The sequence below is a fragment of the Leptonotus elevatus genome, chromosome 5 (genome assembly GCF_054856555.1).
Source record: "Leptonotus elevatus isolate MCC_2025b chromosome 5, RoL_Lele_1.0, whole genome shotgun sequence".
Lineage (NCBI taxonomy): Eukaryota > Metazoa > Chordata > Actinopteri > Syngnathiformes > Syngnathidae > Leptonotus > Leptonotus elevatus.
The window spans coordinates 3,466,182-3,489,353 of NC_141243.1; the positions used below are offsets into that span (position 1 = coordinate 3,466,182).

The 23,172-nt window shown below is 38.2% G+C and overlaps 1 protein-coding gene across 4 annotated transcripts; it reads left to right on the forward strand.

Annotated features, from left to right (window-relative positions):
• The first annotated feature begins 1,347 nt into the window (after positions 1-1,347).
• On the forward strand, positions 1,348-22,032 carry jak2b (Janus kinase 2b). 4 transcript variants are annotated; one of them, XM_086075987.1, is made up of 25 exons: positions 1,348-1,584; positions 1,790-1,915; positions 3,408-3,640; positions 5,454-5,577; positions 5,652-5,769; positions 7,257-7,402; positions 8,679-8,970; positions 9,770-9,889; positions 10,508-10,665; positions 10,788-10,899; positions 11,202-11,388; positions 13,325-13,449; positions 13,534-13,668; positions 14,930-15,017; positions 15,188-15,315; positions 15,999-16,137; positions 16,423-16,574; positions 16,796-16,946; positions 17,023-17,159; positions 18,473-18,662; positions 19,658-19,782; positions 19,862-20,034; positions 20,099-20,216; positions 20,405-20,518; positions 21,421-22,032. In XM_086075987.1, exons 3-25 carry the CDS (start codon positions 3,421-3,423, stop codon positions 21,520-21,522), a joined length of 3,354 nt encoding a protein of 1,117 aa, XP_085932113.1. In that variant the 5' UTR covers positions 1,348-1,584; positions 1,790-1,915; positions 3,408-3,420; the 3' UTR covers positions 21,523-22,032. The 4 variants fall into 4 exon arrangements, with proteins under 4 accessions (XP_085932113.1, XP_085932112.1, XP_085932111.1 ...); XM_086075986.1 differs by lacking the exon at positions 1,790-1,915; XM_086075985.1 differs by lacking the exons at positions 1,348-1,584; positions 1,790-1,915 and adding an exon at positions 2,484-2,502.
• The last annotated feature ends 1,140 nt before the right edge of the window (positions 22,033-23,172 follow it).

Genomic DNA, 23,172 nt, shown 5'->3' on the forward strand with positions numbered 1-23,172 from the left:
GACACATATGTGTATAAATCAGTCTTAAAGAGCACAAACAACAAACACAAGTCCTATATTGATATACAGGACTTGTGTTTGTTGTTTGTTATTTGACTTTAATTGCATCTTATTGAAAATGTATACATCAATTAATTGCATCTTAATGAAATAGTTAATAGCGTTCTACATGGACAATCTGAAACATTATGGATTCGAGAAATTAAGATCTTCATAATTAATGAAAAAGGAAAACGTGAATTAAAGTTTCATTTAAAAAATAATTAACATAAAATTAACTTTATATAAAAAGGCAATGTAAACGATGGCAAATAATTCGGGTTTTGAGCAAAGAAAGTGGAGTTTAAATCAGTATTAGACAGATTCTGTTTTGTCTTATTACTTATTTAAAATTCAAATACAAACAAAAAAGGTACTGTAACATTCCATTCCAAACTTTTCAAATTGCACATTTGAAGAAATACAATCAAACCGACAAAAATAGAGGAACATGACGGGGAATTTCCATACTACGTGCAAAGGATAAATGGCAAGAGTTTAAAATAGAAAGAAAAGAAAATAACTCACAGATATAATCTTTCAATAAGTAAAGCCAGTCTTGTTGCATTCTCTGTATTAATAAGTATCACATAATTATTATAAGATTTCAGCTCATTCAATATTATTTTTTTTACAGTACATTTGTGTATATATTGAGTTTTCACAGCAAGATAATATTGTAATGCATTGCAAAAGACAAAATTGATCTTACTACTACAAAAAAAAACTCATATTTTACTTCAGTAATAGAAAGATTGACAATTATTGAACAGGTACTGAATGCAGGAAGGTAGAAAAGTAGTTTTACCACATGCCCCAACTTTGGCATATTAAGACTACATATTAAGATTACTGTAGTGAGGCAGAACTGTGCACTAGTTGACTACATGCTACTAGTACTGACATGTAAAACATTTACGAGTAGAAGTTGCCGACGACAAAGCGCTCACAAGTACACGCACCGAACCTATGGATCGTGGGATTTCCGCTGCACCTGAACGCAGCGCGCGTGGCGGTGGGAGAGGCCGCTTGTTGACTTGAGCCCTCAGCAGCTTTCAAGCTAGCTAGCGGAGCAAGCTCGCGCAGTTAGCACTGCAGTGCAACAAGTGGATAAGTTATCCCGATAAACCCAATGGACCGCTCGCACGGTCGTAGCGGCGATATAGTGGGCGAACCGGGGTATCGTTTCTGTCATTTATGCTACGGGAGCTCTGGTTAACTTTAAAGTTATGTTGACGAGGTAAGACCAACGGGATAAAGTTGCTCGTCAGGGGGTGGGGAGGGGGGGGGGGGGGGGGAGAGGGAAGCGATATGGGGAACTGGCACTGTTGGGCTTCCCAAAAGCGGCCAGTTTAGAAGCAACGCGGTGAGGATGGAGTCAAGCGGGAACTGTTTGGAGCGTATTCGCTGGAGGATTTATTATTTTTAAATTACATTTCCAAAGAAAAGTGTGAGCTGTCAAAGTCGTCCGGACTGCTGGTGGCCTACGGGGAGCTAGCAGCGAGCTAGCCGGCTAGCCGCACCGCTGGCTGCTCATCTCGCCAAGTAAGTGTTTGACTTCCCGTCGCATATCACCTTCAGCTCCACTATTTAAACACCATATTACCCATATACGCTGATAAACTTGTCACCGGAGATACAAAAGGTTATTTTTTGCTGTGACGTCACTAGGTTACCTGCTTAGACTTAATTTGTCTTTTTTTTCTGGCATTTCACCAAATCACACACACTGGGTCATCTTGTCATGAAGCTCGGCAACAGAGTGGCGTAGTGCTGAGCACACCTGCCTCACAGTTGGCAGGTTTTGGGTTCGAATCCTGCTCACTCCAACAGCACAAAACATGTATACAGAGGACCCCCGACTCTAATTGCAAAAGTAGGTGCGAATTAGAATTCAGTTACTTTTTAGAATGTAACAGAATTTACAAACATGTAACAATTGTCTTGGTATGCGTGCATTCACGCTCAAATGGTTGCTCAGATTGAATATACTTTCTCCCAAGTTTAGTCTGGCTGCCAGCATTGATTCCAGTGGGTACGACATCCTTGACTGCAAAAATCGGATAGCATTTATTTATTGTTGAGAAACTGGTAGTCCGTGCATTTGTATAATTCAAATAAAAGGTATCCAAACGATGTATCGACTTTCAAAAATCTTTTTCAATTAATTTGATCATCAATTAGTTGTCCATCTAATCAATCATTGCATCTTAGCAATTGGCAAACGGCGACCAGTCATGCAAAGTCAGCGGGGATAGACCACCTTAGCCCGCCACTTTAATGAGGGCAAACCGTATCAAAAATGTATGCATGGATGGATATTATGAAGTTATTTTAAGCACCCTCCCATTTTGAAAGCAAGAAAATAATGTTCATGTGCCCTTTTTTGTTGGAAGGCTGAAATGATGCAACTTAATGTTTTTCTTTTTTCTTTTTTGCTGAAGTCGACAAAATGGATTTCCTGTGAGTAAACGATTGCGCTCGTTGCTAAAAGCATGGCTTCCCAGACTGTTTGCAGAGTGTAAAACGCCGTGAACGCACACTTGGTAAACTATGAATTTGCATGAATTTATATGTCAGACTCTTGCAGTGTTTCCCGACCTTTCGTGAGCTAAGGCGTATGAAAAAAGTTCACAACACACGACCATGACGTGTCAAAGACCATTGCTAGAACCACATTTGTAATTATTTGAGACAAGTATATGTGTCATAATGGTTGCAATGCAGTGTTTTCCACAGTTAAAATTGTACAAGCCAATTTGGCCTGCAACATAACATTACAATTAAATAATGGCTTGTTGTTACTGTTTGTTTTCCGTAAACGCTATATGACCCCTTCTTGTTTTTGTTTTTTCAACCCTGATGTAATTACTACGAATTGCGCAATGGTTACCCAAGGGGAAAATAGCCCAGCTATGAAAAATGATCATCCACTCAAATATATTCTCCCTTTTTGAGGTGGGGGGGGGGGGGCAAGATTATATAAAGTATACTTTTTTTATTGACCTTGTGCACTAGTTTTCCTTTAACTATTAAAAAAAATATATATTCTCTTCTATTTTTTTGAAAGAACAAGGAAAAAAAAGTGTACATGTGACTGATGAGTGTTTCTAGTTGCTCAGGTGTTGCCTTTTTTCATTTCTTAAATATTAGATTGTGCTTGTTTTCGTCTCACCTGTGAAAACTGCATTTGCTGTTAAGCAAACGTGACGACCAGAGAAGCTGTCTATGGGAGAAAAGTCAACCATTTTCAAGCTGAGCGAAAGGGAAAATCGATCAGAGCTATTATTAACGCTGTTTTATTGATAGGTGTCCATTTTTTTTTTCAATTCCATTTTTTTCTAATCTTTGTTTGTAACTGTCCGAAGGTGGCGCGTTGCCATGGACTCTAGGCCGGACGCGTGCCACGCGGTGCTCCACCGCAACGGAAGCGCCCATCGGGAGTGTGCGGACACGAATCCGTCCGCTGGCACCGCCGCCACCGTTCTGAGGCTTCAGTTGTATCACAGCATCCACGGAGAGTCCGAATGCAAATTCCTGGCCTACCCGGCCGGCGATTATGTGGCGGAGGAGCTCTGCATCGCCGCCGCCAAAGCATGCAGTGAGTACTGGTCAACGTTTTGGATTGATTTTAGTGACTGTACTAATAATGGAAGCGATCGGTACATCTACATTTACGAGAGGTTTTTTTTTTTAAATATATATATAAACACAAGTATCTGTGCTTTGGCTGAACAGTTAAAAAACAAAACAAACTTTTACTTAATTTCGGTCGGGTGGTCGGTAGGCTTTATTTTTAAAATATATATATATTTGATTTGTATAGTGACACAATAAGGTCAGTGCTTAACTCATTCACTGCCATTGACGGCTATAGACGTCAAAAAATAATTTGAACAATTTCTTGTAGTGTAACATTTTTTCCACTTTTGTTAACAAGAGTATGAAAACCTAGAAAAAATGATTGTACATTTAGAACAGGTATAAAATTTGATTAATCGTGAGTTAACTTGTGAAGTCATGCGATTAATTACAATTATAAAATTTTAATCGCCTGATGTGATAAAAAAAAAAGAAAAAATATTATTAAAAATTAGGGGCGTCGAGCGATTAAAATTTTTCATCGTAATTAATCGCATGACTTCAGTAGTTAACTCACAATTAATCACAAATTGTATATCTGTTCTAAATGTACAATAAAAAATTATAGGTTTTCATACTCTTGTTAACAAAAGTGGAAAAAAAAATTTAAACTAATAGAAATAGTTCAAATTAAATTTTTACCGTTATATCCGTCAATGGCAGTTTGATTTAGATTTTTTTCGATTCACTTCAATCGATATTGTTTAATGATGGAACATCAATTCTTCTTAAATATCAAGGACACTACATGATAAAAACTTCACAAGCATTAAATTTTGCTAGGCAATAGCTGGTTAAATGAATTAGTTTATCAATGAAAGTATCGCGCGTTATAATCACTTACACTGAATCAATCACTTATAATCACATAATCAGGCTCGAAAAGGAAAATCCATTCGATATTGATTATTCAAAATTTTTAATCTGATTTCTGATTTGCCGGTACTGAGTTATGTTTACATCACACTTGTTTGGTAGAATTTTGTGAATTTGTTGCAATGTATGCTTAAGACTGTAAGTTGACAACACTAATTGAAGTAGATAAATAAACCGTCATTCATATTATTAATTTGTGGTTCATTTGCCTTTATTTTTAACATAAGATTAACCTATGACCAAAATATTTATGTACCTATATAGTTTTTTTTGTTTTTGTTAAAAATATACACGGGAAGAGGACCTTGAGGAAGTCATCGCATATTAAATCACAATTACATCATTTTGAAAGTCGTTTAAGCCTAATCTTCCACCCTAGTGGAGAGTTTGAGTACTTTCGCCACTTATGGGATCACTAAAATGGAGGATAAAGAGAAGCTCAGCTTCACCAGCATGTTGTTGGAATCGAATGTTGTAGGTTTGACGATAGAGCAAACACTGTTGACGTTCACAACCAAATTTATAGGCCTTGAGCTCATTTGTGTTGGCACTAAAAACATTTTATTACACGTATCCCTCGGATGAAATGCTGTGTAGTTTCCTCACAAAAGTTCCCACTGAGCAGTTCAGTCCTCAAATGAACTGTCCGGATTGAGACAATCCAAGATATGCGTTCTGCGTAGACTGTGTGGCGTCAGCGGACAATATTGTTGTAATTTTGTGATACGCTATAGCCAAACATTGGATTTTGGTACAGTCAAGGTATTTTTATTTTATTTTTATTTATTTTTATCGCTATGTCTTGTTACCAATATATTTTCTGTCAATGACTCGTTGGAGCTGCAGTCCCTCCTTCATTGTGTGTGTTTTGTTTGCTTTTGTTTGTGCGTCCGCAGGTATATCGCCTTTGCATTTCAATCTCTTCGGCCTATTCAGGGAGCGAGATCGCTTATGGTTCTCTCCCAACCACATTTTCCATCTCGACGACTCCGCCTCCGAAGAAGTGTTTTTCAGAATAAGGTCGCGTACGACAATTTAGCTCGTCGACGCTCCAAACGTGTCGAGTAACGTAGCGTGTCGTGCGTTCGCCGCAGGTACTACTACCCTGGCTGGTACAGCGGTGGGCCATCCCGGGCTTATCGCTACGGCGTCGCAAAGGGATCGGAAAGTCCCGTTCTGGATGATAATGTGATGTCATACCTGTTTCATCAGGTGAGTATGCTGCTTGTTCAGCGTTGAGGGGGTGAAGTGTTGAGCGGGGTCGTAGGGTATCAGTTGTAAGTGCCTGGGACAAGGACACTCAAGGTTCAAGAGGCACGGGAAATAATTACAATTTCACATTTACTACAAATTTAAATATTTGTGCTTATTTATGACATGCTCTTCCGCTAAATGGCAGAAGTTACATAACCTATTTTTGGTGGTTTTCCCTGAGTTTTTTTCCAATGTAAAATATTTGTCTTGTCCCAAAAACTTATAAATGCGGTCTATTTTAAATGATTTAAGTGTCCCAAAGACATATTTATAAGTTTGTTTTTATGCTAGAGCGTACAGAAGGCTTTGATGCAGCCTCTAAACGGCAAAGAACGGTTGAAGAAATGGTGGTTATTACACAAGCGGCCAGCAGGTGGCAGCAGAGCATAGGAAATGAACCAGGATCATGTTGAAAATAACCTCAATTCACTCAGAATTCTAAATAGATTTGTGAATAACGATGAAACTTAGCTATATTTTAATGCTAATTGCTGCAAGACGGAAACAGATAGAAATATACTTTTTTTTCCTGATGAAAGGAGAGACTTTAATCTTTCTTTTGATAGGTTTCGTGTTTTTATAGCCATAGAACACAATATTCTGTGGGCCTTGCAAAATCAGTCAAAATTGATTAAAACAGCCGTGAGTGAAGGGGGTTACTTCAGTGAAAATGGCTGCGAGTGAATGAGTTAATAACAACTAGACAAAGTGCAATTTCTGCAGAAATTGCGTGGGAATGCTGAAAAGCTGAATGCTTAGATTTGAATGCATGAAGTAAATTCAAAGATAAATTACTAAAGTACTAAAACCCAGGTACTGCGTGGTGGAAGACAATTGCGCTAACCACTGAGCTAACTTGACTTGTTCGAAATCATGGCTAATGGTGTATTTATTTATTTTTTATGTCATCTGACGCTGAAAGCTAACATGCATTGAATCATTTCAGTGCAATTATAATCCATTTCCTGATATGATAGTCAGTTGGTACACATAGCAAAAAGTAAAAATAAAAATAAAATTGTAAGGTACATATTCTTAATTGGACAGGAGAGAGAAAAATGTGGCATTATTCACTAAGAAACAAAGGGAAACATTAAAATCCTGGATTCTCATCTACTAAGTAAACTGACAAAACAAACAAAAATTAAAACATAAAAGATTATAAAGTGGTTGTTTAAGAAAAAATAGGCTACTTGGAAGTTTCCAGTATTTACAGTTCCAATATCCTTATTTATCCTCTTAACCAGTCACCATTATTCACATTATTCTTCATTGTCCTTAAAGTATTTATATATATATTTTTTTATAAATACGAAACATTCCCGAGGACACCACCACCTGTTATGGGTAGCAGCTGTTTGGTAGCAAAGATGACTTGTTTCTGGTGTCTTCATTTTTTGTCTGGAAATATTGATAAGATTGTCGAACCTTTCTGATCCTTTTAGTGGAGGAACGATTTCATCAGCGGTTTGGTCAAGCTGTCCAACTCGCACGAGACCCAGGAGGAGTGCCTCGGCATGGCCGTGTTGGACATGACGCGAACCGCCAACGAGAAACAGATGGCGCTGCTGGACATCTACCGCACTACAAGGTGGCCACCTCGTCTGTGTTGAAAAAAACTGTCATGGAGATGTATTATTCCGTCGCTACATTCTTTAATCAGGCCTACCGAGTATTCTTATTATCAAGAATATTTGTTGTATTTCTTCAAGTTTTAGATTATATTTTTTAATTAATTAATTAATTAATTAAAGTTAATAATTAACTTATTTTTTCTTTTTCTTTTTTTTCCCGCAATTGCTTCGCCTAACTAATGTGGCCCTTCCCGTTAAAATTTGACAGACAATGCAGTCAAGCCATGCTGTATGTATGCAGTAGGCAGACTTCATATTTTTATTAGAATAACATTAAAGTCTAGTCTTCATCGACAAGATTAGTTGCTCACTATAGCAACTGTATGTGATAATTGTGCCTTAAAATAGCACCTTGCAGGAAGGTAAGTGCTTGTTGTTACCATGGCGACCATGGATTGCCCACGTTTTAGGTCATTCGTGGATTAAATGAAAAAGTGACAATATCTTAGTAATATAGTCAAATGTTAACAGTAAAATAAGGATTTATAATATTCAATTGCATAATTTGTAATAATTAGATCATGATTACTGAGTTATACATTTAAAATCGTTTATTTTACTAATATTTTTGTATTTTATACAAATTAAAATCTTTTAATTACAAAAAACTTTAAATTTTACTCATATTTTTGTATTTTATGTACTGTAGAGTTGATTTTATTAATCAAATATGCATGCTTGTGTAATAATCTTATTCATGTTAATTGTATAACTAATTCACCAGTTATTTGATTTAGAAAGTGTAAATGTTTTCATTTTACTCATATTTTTGTATTTTATACAAAATTGTTTATTTTAGTAATGAAGTAATTTTTACATTTGAAAAGGTATCATTTTTTATTATAATTAATTTGATTATAATTATTTAGTTAAACATGAATATTTTTCAATTTACAATAAACACATTAACCAATATTTAATAAAATAAAAAATGCAATAAAAGTAATGTAAAATCCTTCATTTTATTTTTAATATTTAAATATTTTTCTATTATTACAATAAATCCATCCATCCATTTTCCTACAATGAATCAATAACAACTTAATGAGATCAACGAATAAAAATAATTAAATTCTATTAAATTGGCCAAATGTAGGAGGGAGGGAAAACAGCAAAATTATTGCGACCAATATTGCAGGCTACTTGATAGTGTAAATGTTTAGCCTGCCAGATTAAAGAGCAGGGCCATATTTTGTCCACCATGTTAATTTCCAGCCTGTGTTTTGCACACAGCTACAAGACGTTCCTGCCCAAGGACATGCGCGCGCAGATCGAGGGTTGCAGCTTCCTGACGCGCAAGCGCATCCGCTTCCGCTTCAAGCGCTTCGTCCAGCAGTTCAGCCAGTTCCGTACCACCGCGCGCGACCTCAAGCTCAAGTATCTCATCAGCATGGAGTCGCTGGAGAAGGCCTTCTACACGGAGACCTTCCAGGTCCGCGAGGGGTCCAGTGGCCAACTCATCCTGCTGGTGGCCGCCGACACCGGCATCCAGTGGTGCCGGGAGAAGCTGAAAGATTCCGACCAGGTTGGTGCACGTGGTGGACCCGCTGGACCGTAAATATTAAATGTTGGAATACTTTTGTGCTTTGTAAGCTGCAAAGACGATATTCCCATACCATATAATCGTCTTTCCCAATTGGAATGAATGGAAATGTCATCTGTTCCTACTTCCCTACCCTAACAAATCAGTCTGAGAAGCAATGAAGAAAAAATGCTCAAGTTTGGCCCGATTGTCGTTTTGCCTTTACAAAAATTGACAATTGACTTGCTACTCAGCAGTCTCACATTCTTAAAAAGTCAAGTGTTTATAATCAACCCTAACCCTTTAATCAATTTAATCTCAGTAAACTTTTCCATTTATTAAATTGCATAAAACATGACCTTGCTTTTTTTATGATCAAAATGAAATGTTCATTTCAAATCTAACAATCGCTTGGGTTTAATATTGTGTTGATCATATTAAAACGGTCCATTATGTGTTTTTGAAAAGAAGCAGGAAAATGTGTTTTAATCCATTATATAGAAAACATTTATATCTGGGGAAAAAATATTGCACATTACAAGACAGTATTTGTGGAAAATAAATAATAAACCATAAGCCCTATTTTAAAGGCATTTTTTCCTCAAATAATCTTTGTAAACTTCAGAATTTTGGGCCTTGCAGCTTCCACTTTTTCAAGGCTGAACATCTTTACCCACTGCCACACATCTATGATTTTATAATTTTTTGCCCATCACCTTTCCAGCAGGTATTTACTTCTCTTGACTTCAATGTTGTTGGATCATCATCATCTCCCCCCCCCCCCCCATTCCCTTCCCCCCAGGAGCTGCAGACACTGTGTGACTTTCCGGAAGTTGTTGACATCAGCATCAAACAGGCCAACAAGGAGGCCACCTCTGAGAGCCGCCTGGTCAACATCAACAAGCAGGATGGCAAGAACCTGGTAATTTCAGCATGGCACTGAAAGGCAAAAAGTGGATTTATAATGCGACATATAATTGAAAATTGACGTTAATTGCTAGCTACCCATTTAGGGGGAAATTACACAACAGAGTATTTTTATTTTTTGTAAGCTGTTTATTTCTGAAAATGTGTCTGTGAGCGAAGCCGTTCAGATTTTTGTTCCTAGTTTAACAGATTTTCTCCCCTCAAAGGCAAGATCCGCCATTTTCTTTTCTCGCAAGCCGGACTATATAGAACCCCTATTATTGCGAAGCGAGGAATTCAGCAGTTCTGCAGTGTTGTTTGATGCACTAATTGGTTTGGAAGAAAACTGTTCAAAACATTTGACATTCTCCCATCCAAAGTGTTTTTTAAAATATAAGACTTTTGCCTTTTCAGTGAACCAGAAACTGATGATTAAAAAAAAAAAAAAAGAGAGCGAAATCCTGTATCTGCCTGGGATTTGCATCAAATGTAATAGCCTGTTACATCATTCCTCCATTTTGTGGAAATCTGATTTGTAGTTTTTGCAAACATGCAATACGATAAACATTACTTACCGAAATAAAGGAAAAAATAATATACAATGTGTATTTATCCAATTGTCATTTTTTTCCAGGAGTTGGAGTTCCCCAGTCTATCTGAAGCGCTGTCCTTCGTGTCCCTGATCGACGGCCACTATCGGCTCACTGCGGACGCGCATCACTACCTTTGCAAAGAAGTAGCGCCCCCTAGGCTGGTGGAGGCCATCGCCTGCCACTGCCATGGCCCGGTCTCGTAAGTGATCAGAAAACAGGCTTTTTATTTAAAGCTACTTGTTTTTTTTTGTTTTTTGTTTTTTACTTCATCATTTTAAGCTACTTGTGATCTCTGATGATGGAGTGTGACTTTCCTCGTAGGATGGAGTTCGCCATCAACCGACTTCAGAGATCGTCAAACAAGCGTGGCTTGTACATATTAAGATGCAGTCCCAAGGACTTCAACAAGTACTTTCTGACGTTCCCCATTGAGGTATGCAAAGAACAAAGGGAAATTGTATTCATATCGGAATTGGCAAACTAGTTTTATCTCCTGAACACATTAAGCACGCATTCTGGACCCAAAAGAACAGCGATTGGCCTGGCAAAGGCTGACGTTTATCTGTGGTGGCACAGAGAACCGAGAAAAATGTGACACTTATCTCCGCAAAACGATCTCGGTTCTGGCATATCTGGCATAACTCTTGTCTATTCAACATCTAGCCTTGAATATACCATTATACTACAAACACATTGTGATTTTGATTTGCTGCTTTTCCTTGTGCCTTCTCCCAGGTGTATGACTCAGTCGAGTACAAACACTGCCAGATCACCAGATCGGCCAGCGGCGAGTTCAATCTCAGCGGAACCAAGAGGAACTTCAGCAGCCTGAAGGATTTACTGGGCTGCTACCAAAAGGAAGCAGTGCGCTCCGATAGCTTCATTTTCCAGTTCAGCAAGTGCTGTGCTCCGAAATCTAAAGGTAGGCACTAAATTCTTAAAAACTTAAAAACAATTAACTCATTCAAACCCCAAAAACTTATAAATACTTGTTTTTTTTATACTTTGTCCTTCACTCCCAAAAACGTATTTGTTTTTTTATGCTAGAGCATACAGAAGGCTTTGATACAGCTTCTGACATGAAGCAATCATAGTTATTACAAAAAAACGGCCAGCAGGTGGCAGCAGAGTAGAAGAGATCAGCCAGGGCCATGTTGCAAAAACTCTTTTTGCCAGTGTTTTCAACAGGTTTGTGAATAATGATTAAACTTACCTATATGCTAATGCTAATTGCTGCAAAACAGAAACAGATAAAAATAAAAATAAATTCCTGGTGAAAGAAGAGAGATTAATCTTTCTTTTGGTAGGTTCCATTTTTTATAGCAATAGAACAGAATACTCTCTGGACCTTGCAAAATCAGTCCAAATCCAGTAAAAGAGCCGGGAGTGAAGGGGGTTGCTTCAGGGAGAATGGCTGCGAGTTAATGAGTGGAAGGACCTTAATATTGATCATGAAACACACGGAGCTAATGTAGTGATGTTAAAATGTATGTTGTTGGGAAAGGTGTTTTTTTTTTTTTGTACCTTTGCAACACAAAGCTAATTTTTTTTTTTTAAGTTAAGTCGAAGCCATTAATCCGTGCGCCTGTGGAACAATACCCGTGCTTGTCAAAGAGGATGCTTTAAAAATAAAAGTGTTCCAGCAGGGCTCTTGCCACTTTTCCACAGCATTGGCTCCATGCTAATTCCCTAAGGCTCGTCTTTCAAACAGTTTGTATAAAGCGCCTCGTATTGTAGCTGCTTGTCTTGTCTAAAAACAAGAAATTATGGAGGACAAGAACTCATTGTCTTCAATCGAGCGCATTTTCTACATGGGAGAATTGTGTGTGGCGAATGTATTTTTCTCAGAAGAGAGGAGGGGGTACATTCAAGCGCCAACTGTAAAGATGAATGGAAAATCGATGATTTGGTGGGGAATATGTACTGTATGATGTCACTTGCAGAGTCTTGTGTTCAGCTCAAAAGAAAAAAAAAATCTAGACCAGAAAATCCAATCAAGAACGAAGACCACAAACCATGAACCGAATCTGTGAACAGAAGCTAGTGACCAAAAACCAGATACCATAAACCATGACCAGAAAGAAACCTTGACAAGACAAAAGCTCTGAGCATAACTACAACATTAAAACATTACCAAAACAACAACCAAAAAAACGAGACCAAAAATCAAACCCAAAGACAGTGACCTAAAACCAGGGACTCAAAATATTAAATAACACCAAAAAACAGAGACCAAAGTAGAGAAAAAAATAATGACCAGAACCATGACCAAAACATAAATGTGGAAGAAAAATATATAACCAAAAACTCCCTAAATTATGACCAAAATTGATGTCCAAATTTAATGCTGAACACATCTAACTTGCTTTGTATATTTTTAATTGAATTGAATAAAAAAGTCTTAAATAAAGTCTGCATCTCTAAACAACCAACAGTATAACAAAAAAAAGAAAGATCATGATAAACTCAACCCCCCAAAAATAAGAAATAAACCTAATCTAAAGGTTTTTTTCTATTAGTAATAGACCAAAACTATTAACAAAACAGCAAATATGCATAGACGAATATTCAAGATATTGTAGAACTAGTTACTTTTTTTATTTTTTTTTTTGAAAATATGTGTACCATCCAAACAAATATAATTTAATTTAAAAAAATAAGAGTTCGTAAGATGTAATCTCAAATCAACATTTTTCAGGAAATGATTTAGCATTATTTGAATTGAACCCAGGTTCATAAAAAAAAAAACATGTCTGTTGGTCTTAGTAACTTTAATTTGTTGTTCATGCAGGGCATTTGTCAATTTGTTCCCTCACAGCCAGAAAGACGTTTTAATACGAATGTTTTTTTCTTATTAGAAAAGTCCTGTCTGCTGGTATGCCGGAGAAACAAGGCGTCCGACATTCCTCCCTCACCGTCACTGCATCGGCCCAATGTCAGCCAGATGGTCTTTCACACTATCAAGAAGGAAGATCTGGAGTTTGTAAGTTTTTTTCTTTTTTTAATTCACTTTTAGCCCTTTATTATTTTTGCTTATGACACCTGCATTTCCTGTGACATTCGTCAGATGGAGAGCCTTGGCCAAGGGACGTTTACTAAAATATTTAAAGGTGTGCGCAAGGAGCTTGGAGACTACGGACTCGTGCATCAAACCGAAGTGGTCATGAAAGTCCTGGACCAGGCCCACAGGAACTACTCTGAGGTAGGGCTTGGCGAAATGGCTTTCAAATAACATCTCTCATTTCCCCCCCAAATATCACATTTCAGATTGAAATTGTTTTTTTTACACCTTAATTTTTTTTTATGTCATTGGAAAGCTAGAAAATTATAAATAAAATATTAGGAAAAAAAGAGACAAATGAGACATAATGAAACGTGCCAATTAGAGCATGGCAAGCTGTATTGTCAAATGTGATTTGTTGATGAAATATGCCAACGGGTATGTTAGTAAGACCTACGGAAACGGTTTAAAATGCTTGTTCTCCTTTAAAGAGCTGAAATTGAACACCATTGCTTTTTTAAAAGCCCTTTTTAATAAATGGAAAATCAAACAGAGAAAGGAAAAAAATGACATTTAAAACTTGAATATAATTGGTCATCCTAAAAATATTTATTTATTGTGCTGCCACTTTTGCTCACAGTGCCTAAGGGCTCATCTTACGAATGTCACATGACCAAACCCAGACAACAGGTGAGCCGTGACAGTCGTTACCTGAGCCCTTAGGCCATAGGTGTCAAACTCGGGTCCTGGATGGCCGGAGTCCTGCAGGTTTTGGATGTTTCCCTTATCCAACACAGCTGATATATGATCAGCTCATCAGCAAGATTTGCATAAGCCTGATAACGATCCTGCTGATCGGAATCAGCTTGTGTTGGAAGAGGGAAACCTCCAAAACCTGGAGGACTTCGACCCTCGAGGACCGGAGTTTGACACCTATGCCTTAGGCACATTTTTAGTCAACAGCAAGTGGTAAAATTGCAGCACCTCAAGCTTTTTAAATAGATCAATATTGAACTGTGTTTATATCAAATACGTACATTTTGGCCAATTGAAACTTACAAAAATTACATTTTGCTCAAAAATTCCTTGTTATTGACTGAATTGAATCATACAATTCGGGTCAAATGGCTTTCAATCTAGATCTCATCCTTTTTTTAACCAATGTATTAGTTTTTGGAGGCATTTCATGTAGTATTCTCTCTCTTTCCAAAAGGCACAGTAATGGTTTTCTGCGTTCCAATGGAGCTAGTGAATAAGGCAGTTTATGATTTTTAAAAGTGGAGGTACGAGGTACCCGCTGCTGACCATGGAGAATTACATTTTAATTTAATAAGTGTAAGCTTTGTCTGTTGGCTGTAGAAAGACAATGTGTTTGTGTATCCTGTTAAAAAAAACATTTGAACATTTTCTTTTCTTTTTTTTTTTCTTTTCTTTTTGGGTTTCCTATTTGCTCTCCCGGCAGTCTTTCTTTGAAGCGGCCAGCATGATGAGCCAGCTCTCCCACAAGCACTTGGTTCTCAACTACGGCGTGTGCGTGTGTGGCGAGGAAAGTAAGTCAACGCCGCAAACACGCTCACTTGTAAGATTCAACAAACCTTTTCTCATCCAGAGAAAAGTCTGTTCCTTATTTAAGGAGCCCGTATTTTTTCAAAAGTGTCAAGGTGCCGTTTGTGAGTTAAACTGAGAGGCCAATGGGGTAACTGATATTGCCTCTCTTCAGACATCATGGTGCAGGAGTATGTGAAGTTTGGCTCCTTGGACACCTACTTGAAGAAGAAGAAGAACTCGCTGAACATCCTGTGGAAGCTGGAGGTGGCCAAACAGCTCGCCTGGGCCATGAACTTCCTGGTATGTAGTCGGTAGTTCTAAGGTTGAATCCATCTGAAAAAATAAGCAATCAGTAAAATTGTATGCATGACCAAAAACTAAGTACAGGCGAGCACCGATACCAGGTATCGATATTGGGCCGATACTTTGCCTTATTTCAAGGTATCGGTGCACACGATGGCGGGCGGTAACTCTTTCGACTGCCCTCTTGTGGCCGTTTTAGGGTCAAGAGCTAGAAATGAGAAGAATAGAAAATTATTATTTTTATACAATTTTAAGGAAAAATGCTGTAATGAGATATATAGACCCATCTTTAAAACTAATTTTATATATTAACTCATTCACTCTGAGCCATTTTCACTGAAGTAACCCCCTTCGCTCCCGGCTGTTTTACTGGATTTTGACAGATTTTGCAAGGCCCACAGAATATTGTGTTTTATTGCTATAAAAACGTTCCAAAAGAAAGATTAGAGTCTCTTCTTTCATTAGAAAAAAGTATACCTCTATCTGTTTGTTGTGCGGCAATTAGCATTAGAATATAGCTAAGCTAGGAATATAGCTTTCATCATTATTCACAAATCAGTTTTTGCAACATGGCCCTGGTTGATCTCTTATACTCTGCTGTCACCTGCTGGCCGTTTTTGTAATAAATACCATTGCTTCAACCGTTCTCTTCATCACCGTTTTTTCTGCCCGATGTGCAGGAAGAGAAGCGCCTGGTCCACGGAAACGTGTGCGCCAAAAACGTCCTGCTGATCCGAGAGGAAGACCGCCGGGCCGGGAACCCGCCCTTCATCAAGCTGAGCGACCCCGGCATCAGCATCACTGTCCTCCCTAAAGACAGTGAGTATGCAGCTACATTTACATTATTTTCTAATGTCTTACAGTACAGTCCTTTTTCTTTTCTTTTTTTTACAAACATGATATGAAAAATGAGTGGTGGTTTCTGGGGGGCAGGATCAGAATCATGACATTTCAATTCATTTTACTAGAGAAAATCTATTTATGGAACGTGGCTTGGTCATGAAATGAATTCAACTCATTAGTCAAGGCACCGTTATAAAAACTAAAACAGCATTTGTCTTCAACAACCGATGGCTGTGTGTGTGTATTTTTGTTTGTGGCCAGTTCTGATCGAGAGGATCCCGTGGGTGCCCCCCGAGTGCATCGACGACCCCGCCAACCTGAGCCTGGCGGCGGACAAGTGGAGCTATGGCGTCACTCTCTGGGAACTCTGTAGCGGCGGAGAAAGGCCGCTCGCGGCGCTGGACGACTCCAAGGTGACTGTTGAAGGAATTGCGTAACAATATAAATCAGGACCAAAGAAAATCTGACCATGACACACGGCCAAGTTCACAAAAGTACTTGACCAAAGACACGGAACTCAAATACATACATCAATTGAAATCCTTGTATGTACTGTACCCTTAAACCGTGACCAAAGAACAAAGAACCACGACCAAAATCAATTACCAAAAATCACATTTCCCCACTACTCCAGAAATGCCTGTTCTACGAGGACCAGCACCAGCTTCCCGCGCCCAAATGGACCGAGCTGGCCAATCTGATTAGCAACTGCACGGACTACGAGCCCACGTTCCGGCCGTCGTTTCGCGCCGTCATCCGTGACCTGAACAGCCTCTTCACGCCAGGTTGGTCGATGTGCTCAAGCTGTTCTCCTTCCTGTCAGGGATAAATGTAGGTCACATTTGTTGTCGTGTCCAACAGACTACGAGCTGATCGTGGACAGCGACATCCTTCCCAACCGGACGGCGGCTTCCGGCTGGACTTCGGGAGGCTTCGAAAGTCAGGAGCCGGCCCAGTTTGAAGAGAGACACCTTATATTTTTACAGCAGCTAGGAAAGGTAGGGCTCAGCCATGTTGAATGTTTTTTTAAACAAAAATCATGAAAAAACAAAAAACAAATAAATTACCAAAAATCGTGACAAATTGACGGCTATAGACGTAAAAAATTCATTTAAACTATTTCTAGTAGTTTAACATATTTTCCACTTTTGTAAACAAGAGTATGAAAACATTTACAGTTAACTATTGAAGTCATGCGATTAATTACAATAAAAAAAAATAACCGCCTGACGCGATAAAAAAAAGAAGAAGAAAAGATTATTCAAAATTAGGGGCGTCAGGCGGTTACAATTTTTAATCGCAATGAATTGCATGACTTCACTAGTTAAGTCACGATTAATCACAAATTTTATATCTGTTCTAAATGTACAATAAAAAATCTAGGTTTTCATACTCTTGTTAAGAAAAGTGGAAACAATTTTAAACTAATAGAAATAGTTCGAGTGAATTTTTGACGTCTAGCTGTCAATGGCAGTGAATGAGATACCATGACCATTTTTATCTCTTGCCCCCCCCCCCCAAAAATTAAAATGCAACAAAAAAAATCTGAAAAAAATGTGTCTAAAAATTTGACTAGACTAAAACCATAACCAAAGTCATAACCAATGACTATTTTTATGTTAGCACCAAAAAAAACATGACTATTTTACCTCCTGACTAAAAATTTCCAAAACCTGACTAAATTTCATGACTAAAAACATTTTAGTGTTGTGACCAAGATCATGACCAAAAAGAATGATCAAAAACACAACAAAAACTCTGATCAAACAAAAACATATTCAAAAACATGACCAAAAATCATCACTAAATAAAATACAATTACCCTCATGACCCAAAACTACCATGACCAAAAATCAAAATTAAAAAAATTACTCGATACCATAACCATTTCCAAATCATTATGATTAAAAAGCATTATTAAAAGTCTAACCAAAAATGCAACCATAACCAAAACGATGAACTCAATCACAAATCTGACCAACCTGTGACTAATAACAGCCAAAAAAAAACCATAACCAAAAAATCTTACCAAAATTAATGACTGAAAATCATGACACAAAAACATGACCAAATAAATATGTTTTACCCCATGTCCTCAAAACTTTTATTATACCATTTCTAAAATTGACCAAAACTCTTACCTATGAACGTGTGACCTCATTACAAAAAATATTACTTCCTTCTACCACGACCAAAACAATGCAATCTAAATCCATGTCCACCAAAAAAAATTATAATAATGACCGTCCATCTACTTTTTTAATTTTTCTTATTTTTTTTATCTTGACCATTGTTTATCTTTGCATTTCAGGGCAACTTTGGCAGCGTGGAAATGTGCCGCTACGACCCTCTGCAGGACAACACGGGCGAGGTGGTGGCCGTGAAGAAGCTGCAGCACAGCACAGCGGAGCACATCCGCGACTTCGAGCGTGAGATCGACATCCTCAAGTCTCTGCAGCACGAGAACATCGTCAAGTACAAAGGTGTCTGCTACAGTGCAGGTATGTATGGCCAAAAGACTGTGAGCAAAAACTTAAAGTAGACTATACACCCAAACAATCACAACCAAATTATGCAAGCAAAAATTAGCAAAAAACTTCAATTACAACAACAAAAAATCAAGGTCTAAAACCACGTTCAAAACCCATTACCAAAAACGCAAAAAAGAACTTGACCAAATACATGACCAAAAATCATGACTAAAATCATTGGCAAATACTATAACCATTTTTATCTCATGACCAAAAATATGCGACAAAAAATCTTACCAAAAACATGATAAAAAATCATGACTAAAAACACAACCAAAACTCTTGACTGAAACCAAAGCCAAGTGCCATGACTATTATTTTTTTTACCCAAAAAATGACTAAAAACATGACATGAAAATTGTGACCATCTGAACCGAAACTTGGAACCAAAAATCAGGACCACAACCTACAACCATAATTTATGACTAACATTTCAGACTAAAACGACACAGTTATATCTTATAACTTTGTATATATACCCTTGACCAAGTCTCACTCCAAAAAGTCACATCCAAAAAAACATGACTCAAAATCAACAAAAATAATGACAAAAATAATGACAAAAACATGTCAAAAACATGATTAAAAACGATTACCAAAACTCACAACCAGTTTTTATATCCATAAGTCACAGTCAAAATCTACAACCCAACTTACAACAAAACAACCATGACTAAAATATTCACAACCAAAACTCGCAACCAAAAAATACATGACTAAAACTTAGGACAAAGTTATAAGGCGAAAAATTTATGACCAAAACTCACATCCAAAAAAACATGACCAAAATTCATGACCAAAAATCTTAAGACCAAGGCTCACACAAAAAAGTAACCAAAAGTCATGACCAAAACTAACAATCAAAATTCACGACCAAAACAAATGACCATAAAAAACATGACCAAATTTTTTAATCATCACAACCAAAAATCCAAAGCTCATTTGTATGTTTTCCTCTGGGTCAGGCCGACGCAATCTGCGCCTCATCATGGAATACCTTCCCTTCGGAAGCCTGCGGGACTACCTCTTGAAGAACAAGGAGAGGATCGACCACAAGAAGCTGATGCACTACACCTCCCAGATCTGCAAGGTCTGCTGCCACTTTGCCGCCACTTTTCTACAAAATTGCCTTCGCTCGCGAGCATCGTCCCCGTATCGCGTGCGTGCAGGGAATGGAGTACCTGTCCGGCAAGCGCTACATTCACCGCGACCTGGCCACGCGGAACATCCTGGTGGAAAGCGAGCAGCAGGTGAAGATCGGCGACTTCGGGCTGACCAAAGTCCTCCCTCAGGACAAGGAGTACTACATGGTCAAAGAGCCAGGAGAGAGCCCCATCTTTTGGTAGCCTCCCCCCTGCCCACTCCCAACTTCCTCGTTGCATCCTGACGCCAGCTCTCCTCCTCAGGTACGCACCCGAGTCGCTGACGGAGAGCAGGTTCTCCGTGGCGTCGGACGTGTGGAGCTTTGGAGTGGTGCTCTATGAACTCTTCACCCACAGCGAGAAAAACTGCAGCCCGCCGGCCGTAAGCCACCACACACTCTAATAGCTAATGAAACACTTACTGGACACACAAAAAAAAAATCTAATAAACTGGACGTAATCCACAAAATCTAACTTGCTCAATCTAACTTGAGCCAAAGCATTATTGACTTAGCAGTTAGCATAGCAGTCTGTTGTGCTCCATCTTTTTTTGGTTTTACTCCTTGTCAGATCTTCATGTCCATGATGGGCAACGACAAGCAGGGCCAGCTGATCGTCTACCACCTGATGGAGCTGCTAAAGTCGGGCAGCAGACTGCCACAGCCCGTCCACTGTCCCGCCGAGGTAAGTTTGTCATTTGTGACAACGGGACAACTTTACATCGAGGTGGCGTGGCTTCAAAAACGCACAATCTCCTTTTTAATGGCTTCCGCTCACTGGATTTTCTTCCTGTCATGACAAATATAGAGGACCCAAACTGCCCAAAATCAAAATGAATAAATTACTAAAAGTGATATTACACACACACACATTTTTAAATTATATTTTTTACATTTGTTTTTATTTTCACTTTTAGTCATTTATTTATTTAGTCATTTATTTAGTCACAACTTGCAACTTGAGTTGCTGGACAACAAGTCGTGGTGACAGTGGACAAGATAGTCGTCCATTGCTGGAGCTCTCCATGCAAGCCGGCGCGGTGTCCAACCCACGACTTGTTGTCCAGCAACTCAAGTTGCAAGTTGTGACTAAATAAATGACTAAAAGTGAAAATAAAAACGAATGTAAAAAATATAATTAAAAAATATGTGTGTGTGTGTGTAATATCACTTTTAGTCATTTATTTATTTTGAATTTGGGCAGTTTGGGTCCGCCATAGTCAAGTCTGGAAATCCTGTTAAATAAAAATTCAATCAAACAAAAATAAAATTAAACAAAAACAAATGTCATTAATAGCTAATTGCACTCCAACAGAGCAAAAGAATGAGGTAATTTTGATTTTAAAGTTGAAGTTCCCTGTGTTGTGCAAAGACTGTATTATTCGCACAACAAAAATTGTGATACTTAGAAAATTGTCATATTCGTGTAGTACGTGTGCATTGTGCAAACAAAGGAATTTGACAATAAAAATGGGTTTAACGAATGTTTGTTAAACATTATGCAGTACCAGCAAGGGGATAAAAAAAAGTTTCAAATTACAGGTGTGAGTGAGTGTTAACGAATGAATTGACGTCACGTCCATGCAGATTTACGAGATCATGGAGGAGTGCTGGGACAACGACTCGAGCCTGCGTCCGTCTTTCAATGAGCTCACACTGCGCATCGACCTGCTCAGGGACGTCGAATGAACCCGCCCAACCCGCTATCACCCCAAGTGCCGTAGCCTGTCTTTTCAACTTGATGCTACCGTAAAGGGGGGGGAAGAGAAGAACACGTCCAACCACATATGGCTGAATGTTTTTATTTCTGTTGAAAGATATTCAGATGCATTGTAAACTGTGAGTAGACTTTTTTTGGGGGGGGCCACATTTCAAAATGGAGATTCTTACTTAGTGTGTTCGTGCGTGCGTGTGTGCGTGTTAGCCAAACAAACCGCTAGCAGGGCTAGCCGTCACCGTCTTGTTTCAAACCCTGGGGAAAAAAAGGACTATTTTCTATGTAAGTGTGTATATACACTAACAGTATATATTTGTGTACATATGTCTAGATTGTTTTTTTTTTCTTTCTAATTGTAATTACTGGAGCTGGAGATTAAAGCTTCCGTATTGCTTCACATTGAAGTTTTTGGGTAAATAAGTGTCTTGAGTCAATATTTTTAGAATTATTATTAAAATAAAAACGTGCCCTTCAGACAAAAATCCCGAGGAGCTAACTCTGCGTTGTTTGTTTGTTTATGTAGTGCAGTGTGTTGGTGTTGCAGTGGCTTCTCTTTGTTAGAGAGACAAACATGGCACAACATAGGCAGGCAATTTCTTCGAGTATTGAGTATAGTTTAGATAATGGTAAGTTATGTTTGAAACTTATGACCCTTTAGGTGGAAATGCTCATTTGGCTAACGTTAGTTTGCTTTTCTAATGGCGCAGAGTGCTTACTACTAGCCTCGTGTTAGCTAGCCTACAGGTAAGTCCAAAATTAGCACCATTAAATGACCACGTTTCCTGTATTCGTCAACCTGCTCATTAATATTATTGTCTTGTTGAAAATCAACATGTTGCTGTCTTGTTTGCAACTTGACGCTTTAGGTGGAAGTGCATTTTTGGCTAACTTTAGTTTGCTTTGCTATGCTAATGGCTCAAAGTGCTAGCTAGCCTCGTGTTGGCTAGCCTACATTTCAGTCCAAAATTGGCACCATTCAATAACCAGGTGTTTTCAAAATTTGTCAACCTTCTTATTAATAATACTAGTTGTTTGAAAATCAACATGTTTGATCAGCCTCTACTACTAAATGAATATGAATTAAGTTTATTTGTGAGACTGCACATGCCCCATTCTACATGATGTCATCAGCAGACTAGTAATAATCCTATTTGTATTGGGCCTGCACAAATAATCAGCCACGTCGCTGGGCCTTCATTTAAAAGCAACGCAACTGTGAGTACTCTGAACTGTCATTGGGTTTCCATGTACCTTGAGTGGACCAGTAATTGAGAAACTATAAGATGCAACTAAGCATATGCAGACGGGGCTTTTCATTAATCTTATCTATCTGATTCATATAGTATGGTATTCATATTAGGGAGTCATCACAGAGGATAAAGAATGTAAGTCTGTTATATCATCTGCCTTCATTTGTTTCTGCGTGGTTTGTGTTCAGGCACCAGTTGCTTAACAATACTGCCACGTAGATGCTAATATTAGATAGCCCGTGTGCCTATAGCGTTTCTCATTGTATGTTAGCATTAAGCTAATGGAGGCTATATGGTTAATAATTGCAAATGTGATTCTTTGTTTCATGTTTACATAGTTTAAGAGTTACCTTTTAAAAAGTACTTCGTGGA

Excerpts from the sequence above, each read along its gene's own strand:
- jak2b (XM_086075985.1), top strand. Across the intron at positions 5,578-5,651 it reads GAAGTGTTTTTCAGAATAAG|GTACTACTACCCTGGCTGGT; the intron begins GTCGCGTACGAC and ends CGTTCGCCGCAG. Across the intron at positions 16,947-17,022 it reads GAACAGCCTCTTCACGCCAG|ACTACGAGCTGATCGTGGAC; the intron begins GTTGGTCGATGT and ends CGTGTCCAACAG.